We start from the raw sequence: 8,491 nt of genomic DNA on the forward strand, positions 1-8,491 counted from the left end.
ATACTATCTGCCTGTGAGGAGTTAAAGCCAATCACTTGGTTTCACTATTACATTAACTGAAAGGAATGGGATTGAATAAAATCCTGGAGTTGTCTCCTTTCTCCCAATTCAGTTTATTGTAGATTAGATAGACCTTGAGAGAGATATTTTTGTCTCAGCTCAGCCAGTCTTTCAGCCATGATTTGGGGGCGTCGGTAACTCACCCATAGGGTAGGGGTCTGTTACAGGAGTGGGTGGGGGAGGTTCTGTGGCTTGTGATGTGGAGGAGGTCAGACTAGATAACCAGGATGGTCCCTGCTGTCCCTGAAGTCTGTGAGTCTCCCCTGGCGGTGTATCTGTCACTCAGTAATACCGGCCATGTCCTCAGGTATCTCGGGCTCCGGGCCGGCTTTAGGAAGTGCAGGGCCCAATTTGAACAGGTTCTGTGGGGCTGGCAGGGATGACTTAAAAAAAAACAGGTAAAAAGACACGTGGGGCTTGTACTCACCAAGTGGTCCTCCCAGTCTTGGGCAGCACTTGGGTGGCGGGTCCTTCACTCACTCCAGATCTTTAGCGGCACTGAAGGACCTGCCGCCTGATGTGCCGCTGAAGACCCGAAGCGCCACCAGGTGAGTAAAAATTAAAAATTAAAAAGGTGCCTCTAGCCAGGGAAGGGATTCTCACTGGGCGCGGGGCCCGATTCGGGGGAATTGGTGGAATAGGCCTAAAGCCAGCCCAACCGGCTGCTCATCTGTAAGCACAGCAGATGGTTGGGGTTGTCCCTGGAGATGGTGCATCGCCCCTTAGCCCGATGGGTGTAATACACGCAGCCCAGCACCCCCATCAGAAGTCACAGCAGCGACACACTGCAGCCCTGCCCATGAGGCTGAGCACCTGGAAGGCTGTTAGTTCTGAATCAATTTGCCGTTCTGCCAACCGCAGGCTTTGTCATCCCCTTACCAGAACGCCTGGGTTCTAGGTCTACCCAGCTACAGAAGGAGTCTAGGAATGTGGGGTTTGCCCTGAACTTCCTGGAGCCAGGAGAGACAAATGACCAGCGCAGGAAATGGGGATTTAGGACGCCAAGGTTCTGTTCTCAGCCTCCAGAGTTTTGATTTTCGGGTGCTCCAAGGTTTAGTTCAGACGTTCTTGTAAACTGCTGTACAAGTAGTGGGGGGTGGGGCAGGAAGAATGCATTTAGGAAAGTCTTTGATCGTTGATCTCACAATGGCTCATTTGAGTTTAATGAGCAGGATGTAACAAGAGCTCTGGCCTGGTGGTCGGGGATGGGTGGCAGGCGAGCTCCCTCCCACCCGCGCTTCAGGCCATCCGGTGGAGCGCGGGTCCGCTGCTCTATCTCGGCGTTTACCTTTCTGCCACGCATCCCTCTCCGCCGGAGAACTGGCAAGGTTTGCAGGGCAGGGTGGCGGGTCCTTCACTCACTCCAGATCTTTAGCGGCACTGAAGGACCTGCCGCCTGATGTGCCGCTGAAGACCCGAAGCGCCACCAGGTGAGTAAAAATTAAAAATTAAAAAGGTGCCTCTAGCCAGGGAAGGGATTGTCACTGGGCGCGGGGCCCGATTCGGGGGAATTGGTGGAATAGGCCTAAAGCCGGCCCAACCGGCTGCTCATCTGTAAGCACAGCAGATGGTTGGGGTTGTCCCTGGAGATGGTGCATCGCCCCTTAGCCCGATGGGTGTAATACACGCAGCCCAGCACCCCCATCAGAAGTCACAGCAGTGACACTCTGCAGCCCTGCCCATGAGGCTGAGCACCTGGAAGGCTGTTAGTTCTGAATCAATTTGCCGTTCTGCCAGCCGCAGGCTTTGTCATCCCCTTACCAGAACGCCTGGGTTCTAGTTCTACCCAGCTACAGAAGGAGTCTAGGGATTTGGGGTTTCCCCTGAACTTCCTGGAGCCAGGAGAGACAAATGACCAGTGCAGGAAATCAGGACTTTGGACGCCAAGGTTCTGTTCTCAGCCTCCAGACTTTTGATTTTCGGGTGCTCCGAGGTTCTTGTAAACTGCTGTACAAGTAGTGGGGGGTGGGGCGGGAAGAATGCATTTAGGAAAGTCTTTGATCCTTGCTCTCACAATGGTTCATTTGAGTTTAATGTAACCGCTTCTTACGGAAGCCTCCTTCGTTTGAAGGGTCACGTTTAGTCGCAGGGGTACATACAATGCAACTGTTTGCTGTCAGGCTACACCAGGGCGCACACAAGTGAAACAGCGCAGGCAGCATCCCACGAGCATTCCATGAAGCCCAGACACCAAACCCGTCCTGATGCACTTCGCCTCGAACAACGCCTGCTGCGATGGCGCTCGCACGCGGGTGAAGGAGGCTGGCTCCAGCTACGCACTTGTGAGGCCTCGGGGCCTCGGCATGAGCTGGCACTTGCTCTGCCAGCGTCACCCTGGGCACCTTCCCTTCCGGACTGGGAGGGGCGAGAGGAATCTGTGACCGGGTCCCTGTGGGGTAAGAGAAGCGAAGGAACAATGTGGGAACCGGTCACATTAACCGCACTGTACATCAGTGAAAGATCCAGACCCACAGGGAGGGAGAGACTGACCGGGGGACCAGGACTCGCACCGGAATGGGACTGAGGGCAGCAGCGAGGAACCTCTGCCGCGAGACCCAGTGGGCCGCTGTGAAGCAAACGGGGAAGGTTGCTGGGGAGTGAAAGGGTTAAAGCCTGGGGGCAGGTTTGTATTTCGCTCCCCTGGATGCTCGTTCTCATTCCTGTGCCCAAAACGCGGTCGTTTATGTCGCTGCTGCCCCCACGTGGCGGCCGCGGATTCTGCAGCCTGGGTTTTTGCAGGAGCATCAGTAGGTTTGTGTGTCACTGTGTCTCCCGCACACAGTAATAGCGGGCGGTGTCCTCGGGCTTCAGGCCGGTCATTTGCAGATACAGCTCACTCTTGGGATTATCCCTGGAGATGATGAATCGGCCTTTCACTGAATCAGGGTAGTATGTACTACTCCCATCGGATTCGGAGCTTATAACAGCGACCCATTCAAGTCCCTTCCCGGGAGCCTGGCGGACCCAGTGCATGTAATAATTGCTGAAGGTGAACCCGGAGGCTTTGCAGGAGAGGCGGAGAGAGTCTCCGGGCTTTTTCTCATCCCCTCCGGACTCCACCAGTTGCACCTGGGACCGGGCACCTGAGAACAAAGACAGGCCATTAATATCGGTATAAAAACAGCGGTAACACAATATTCTTCTAACTCTGCCCGTTATTCAGAGGAGGAAAATACCTTCCAAAGCGGCTACAGCGAAAATTACAAGGAGCAAAAATCCCATTTTCCCGGGTGCTGGAGGGGAAAGTTCTCAGGGACTGGCTGGTCACTGCACAGACCCAGGGGCTGCGGATTGTGTCTCCGGGTGCAGCCTGGGCAGAGAGAGGCACAGATATAAACAGGAAACTGTCTCCCTCATTTGCATGTCCCCGCTTTATAAGAGACACACACTCCTGCTGCCAGTGATCTGAGTGACTCGCCCTAGTGCTCCGAGTGCGGGAGTCAGACTGTCCCGTCCCGTGTGTCTGTGCAGCGCCGGGCACAGGGCGCTTGGGTCCTCCTGACACTTTCGGACCCCTGGGAGGAATGACCAGCTCCCTGCAGTGACTGTATTTCCTCATCCGGGAACTGAGGGCCTGGCTATTGTGAGGTGATATTGAGGTCTGGGGGGGACTCAGTTCTGGATCCCCGTTCCACGCGCACAAGGGCCATGCAACGTCCGGTCAAGGGGGTCAGTATCCGGGGAGGGGTCGTGTCCCAGGGATCCATTGTCTGGGCCACCCGCTGGAGAGGGAAGATTCCCCATGGCGCGGGGGGGGATTGGGGACGGAAGCCCCTTTCCCTTCCCAGCAGTGACCGGCTCCATTGAAATGATCCGTGACACTAGGGACGTGATCGGAGCAAGCCTGGCTCGTGCTTTGGGCCGGGTCTGGGGCCCGCCTGTGGGTGCAGGTGGGAGAAGCTTGGCGGGGGGGGGAGTCTGAGGGCAGAGTTAAGGTTTTGCAGTGGAGCCTCCCTGACATTAGTGGGCCGAGAGCGGCGTCTCTGGGAGATTTTCTGTAGCGGGGAGTCGAGGGAGGATTCAGGCTACAGTGAAGGAAGATGATTCTGCGCGGCTGATATTTATATTCGTGTTTCTATTCCTGTTCCCAGTCACACGCCACTTCCCATTTACACTCGGGTTGTAAACTCGGTGGGACTGAGAGAGGTTTTATGGTCTGTGTTTGTACCGTGCCTAGGACTATGGGAGCCTAGACTGTAATTGGGAACATAAGAACAGCCAGACTGGGTCAGACCAAAGATCCATCTAGCCCAGTGTCGACAGTGGCCAGTGCCAGGTGCCCCAGAGGGAATGAACAGAACAGGGAATCATCAAGTGACCCACCCCCTGTCGCCCATTCCCAGCTTCTGGGGACGCTAGGCCCACAACCGGCACCAAATCTATCACCGCTGAGCATCATCACCAAGATCATTTACTTAGTTAATTATTAATAAGCAATGAAGTGTAGACAGAAGCTTTCTCCTGGTTGTGTTTAAAGAACTTGTGTGACATGAAGGCTACGTGTTTCTAAACCATCCCCAGGATGTAACATTGAGGGATAACAACAAAAACAACAACAGGGATTTTTCATTCCCACTTCCATTCAGACAAGTAGCAGCATTCACCCTGAAACACAGATCTCCCTTCCCATTACACCCATGTCCCCTTTCATCCCTGCAGCACAGCCAGGGCCTGAGCAGGGGCCTGGGGCTGGTGAGGAGCAGACTGTGAACTGCTCTGACATCCCAGAGACGCTGGTTGTGAGGTCCCCGTGCCACAGAGCAGGGTGACATGTTTTCCTCTCACCTTTCCCATTTTTTCCTTATTTTTAATTGTTTGCTGTTTATTGACTTGTATTTGCTTTGAACTGTAGGTGATGATCAGTGGGTCAGGGAAGCGTCCAGTGCAGAGACAGACCCCCCCCCCGGGGGCGGGACACCCTCGCCCCTGCCCTGAGTGACCACAACAAGGTTGCGGGTCAAGGCACCCAGGAATCCTGGGCCCAGCCTTGTCGGGGTTACGAGGTCTCTGCCACACACGAGGTGGAAGAGGAGCCCTCGAGGTCAGGCAGGGCTCTGGGTAAAGGCAGTGGGAGCGAGGACTCAGATCCTTTAACTCGCCCACTTCACCAGGGGTAGTGCAGAAGCCAGGAAAGTTCCCACAATAGCGGGACCATCCCTCACTTACTGTAATAGAATATCTGGGACCGAGTGAATCCCCACCACGCCCAGTGCGGGACACCCCGTTCCCGGTATCGCCGCCTCCTGTGGATCTAGATCTGACTGAGCAGCCGGGTTCATTTCCCCCATTTCAAAGGGAGGAAATTACTGTCTCCTGTGAGCTCCCAGCGCGGCCTGTCAGCATCACACCCGCTGGGACTTTCTCTGGTAACCGCCACGGGAGATTTTTGTCTGAGCTCAGCCCGGCTCCGCCTCACTGTGCAGGGGGCGTGTCTGGCACAGTGATACCGGGCGGTGTCCTCGGCTCTCAGGCCGGTCAGTTGCAGCTACACCAGGGTGTTGGGATTGTCCCTGGGGACTGGCGGACCTCCCGCAGGCGCGCCGCGGAAAGCCGCCTGGAGCAGCCCCTGGCCCTTGCACTGTGTCGCCGTCATATGTGCTACTCCGACTGCCCCTGCTGATACGGGAGTCTGGACTCCACCAACCCCTGGGACCCGGCACCTGGGAATAAAGACTCATTACGGGGAACATTCGTATCTCGGGCACTAGCACAGTAGTCCCCGGCTTCCACAAGACATGGAGAGGGAGAAAATACCTTCCAGAGCTGCTGCAACGAGACAGGGATACTAGCACGACTGCATTGGAGATTCCTGTCTGAATGTCCGCAGGTGAAATTCCCACCTTCATCCCCTTCCTTAGCTCCCAAACCTAGCTTTAGCCTCAAGGGTGAATTCTAACCCTGACCGGAGCACTCACCTTCACCTCAACACTTCATGTGTATCTCAGATCTATTGTGTTAACTCTACCCCTCAACTGACCGGTAACCCGAAGTGGAACTTCTGCCCCTGACTTCAAATGTGAGCCCTAAGCCCACATTTGCAGCCTGCACCTAATGCTAAATGCTGCCCCTGACCCTGACAATAAAGGCAAAACCCGACTCTTAATTTGACTCGTAACAGAACAGAACCCATTATCCCTGTTGTTGTTGTTGTTGAAGTACCCCAGAGTGGGGCACAGGGATATAGCCAAGGCGGGGCCGGGATTCCCTGGAGAGGTGGTGATAGCACCCAGGCCCCAGGACTCCAGTGCTTCACCAATCCGGGGAAGTGACTCGTATCTAAAGCAATGTGCCTGCGAGGGGCATCTGAGCCACTCTCCTTATGTTTGATACAGACAGTACTTGTATGTATGTGTCTATCTGTGTTTATATGTGTTCATGTGAGAGTTTTCTGAGTGTTTATGGATGTATCTGTGTGTGTGTGTTCCTGTGTGTATATATGTCTCAAGGTGTGTTATTTGTGTCTTTGGGCTTGCTTTTTTGGGTATAGGTGTGTATTTGTTTTTTGAGTGATTGTGAACATTTACGTGTTTGTGTGTGTGTTTTCATGCTTCCTCTGTATGTTTACTTATGTGTTTTTGTGCAGCAGTGATTGCCTGTATGTGCTTATGTGTGTGCGTGTATTTTTTTCTACGCGCGTCTGTTTTGTTTGTGTGTCTGGAATAGAAAAAAAATCGGGGAGAAGGAATAAATATCGCCAACTCCGCGTCTAATGCTCAGAGGAATTCCAGGGGCAGTGAGTTAAACCGGTTACGAAACTACCCCAGTCTGCAGCTATTTTAGCCTGGGAGACGTTCTCTGTGTTGAGCAATGTCTGACCCACAGCCCCGCCCGGACTCTGAATGGCCCATTTCCATATCCAGCCTCCAGCTCTCCGGCCCTCAGTCTCCCCGCTCTGACCCAGGGGCTGGGATAGTTCCCGGCCTCCCGGCGGCGCTGTGGGGATAAAGGCGATAACCGCGTGTGAAGGGCCGAGACGCCCCGGTGAGGGGCCCCACACGGGTTATAATGAACTAATCACCTTCCGCTGCGTTTATCAGCTAAACGTCCCAGTTTGCTGAAAGGGCCAGAGCCTCCCTGGTGTGAATCCGGAGTAACTCGAGTCTGGCGGAAGCAGCTGCGGTGACTTTACACTGGCTGTGGATTTCGCCCCATGAGAAATTCGCTCCATCCGTTGGGTCTGATGCGAACTCCAACGAGGGCAGGAGGGTGAATCCCGTTGACTCTGATGGGCCCTGGATCAGTCCCGCAATGCGCTCAGGGCCGGCTCCAGGCACCAGCTGAGGAAGCTCGTGCCTGGGGCGGCAGACGGGGTGGCACAGCCGCTTTTTGTTTGTTTGTTTGTTCTCTGCTCCGGCCGCCCTGTAGGGCCCCGGGGGAGCCAACGTGCCAGGTCTGCCAGGGGAGAGTGACTCAGAACAGGACTCACTCCGGATTGGGGTTCACAGATGGAGCGAGGAATCTCTGCACCCAGCGGGGCTCTGGGCAGGAAGGAGAGACACGTTGCCCGGGAACGGAAGGGTTAAAACTGCCGGGAGGTTTGTGTTACATTCACCCGGGTGCCGGGTCTCCTGTCCCAGCCCGGAGCTGTGTGTGTGTCACTGCTGCCCCCGCGCGGCTGCCGGGAGAAGCGCGATTCCGCAGCCTGGGTTTTTGTATGACCACAAACCGGTTTCGTGTCACTGTGTCTCGCACAGTAATAGCGGGCGGTGTCCTCGGGCTTCAGGCCGCTCATTTGCAGATACAGCTCACTCTTGGGATCATCCCTGGAGATGGTGAATCGGCCTTTCACTGAATCAAGGTAGCGTATAGGACTCCCACCCGTGCTTATATACGCGACCCATTCTAGACCCTTGCCGGGAGCCTGTCGGACCCAGTGCATGTAGGCGCTGCTGAAGGTGAAGCCGGAGGCTTTGCAGGAGAGGCGGAGAGAGTCTCCGGGCTTTTTCACATCCCCTCCGGACTCCACCAGCTGCACCTGGGACCGGGCACCTGAGAATAAAGACAGGTTATAAATATTGGTATATAAACAGCGATGTTATCTATTGTTCTAGCTCTGCCCGTTATTCAGAGGAGGAAAATACCTTCCAAAGCTGCTAAAGAGAAAACTAAAAGGAGCAAAAATCCCATTTTCCCTGGTGCAGGAGGGGAAAGTTCTCAGGGACTGGCTGGTCACTGCACAGACCAGGGGCTGCGGATTGTGTCTCCGGGTGCAGCCTGGGCAGAGGGCGGCACAGATTTAAACAGGAAACTGTCTCCCTCATTTGCATGCCCCCGCTTGATAAGAGACACACACTCCTTCCCAGAACAATCATTATCACCCTGTCTGGGCCTGGGGATCTCGGACAAGGAGGGAGACCTGTAACCAGAGAAATGAGGATAGATAGATAGAAGCTCTTGTTCAGAGCAATGGTCTCTCTTGCCCAGTATCCTG

General features: G+C 54.8%; 1 gene segment (V, D, J or C); it reads right to left on the reverse strand.

Moving 5' to 3' along the window:
* Positions 1-7,747: 7,747 nt before the first annotated feature.
* On the reverse strand, positions 7,748-8,187 carry LOC123348508 (the record flags this gene model as incomplete). The annotated part of the segment is given in 2 exon segments: positions 7,748-8,049; positions 8,142-8,187. Coding segments are annotated over 2 exon segments (348 nt in total), but the record flags the coding sequence as incomplete, so codon positions are not given.
* Positions 8,188-8,491: the final 304 nt, after the last annotated feature.

This window comes from Mauremys mutica, chromosome 13 (genome assembly GCF_020497125.1).
Source record: "Mauremys mutica isolate MM-2020 ecotype Southern chromosome 13, ASM2049712v1, whole genome shotgun sequence".
In the NCBI taxonomy this organism is placed as follows: domain Eukaryota; kingdom Metazoa; phylum Chordata; order Testudines; family Geoemydidae; genus Mauremys; species Mauremys mutica.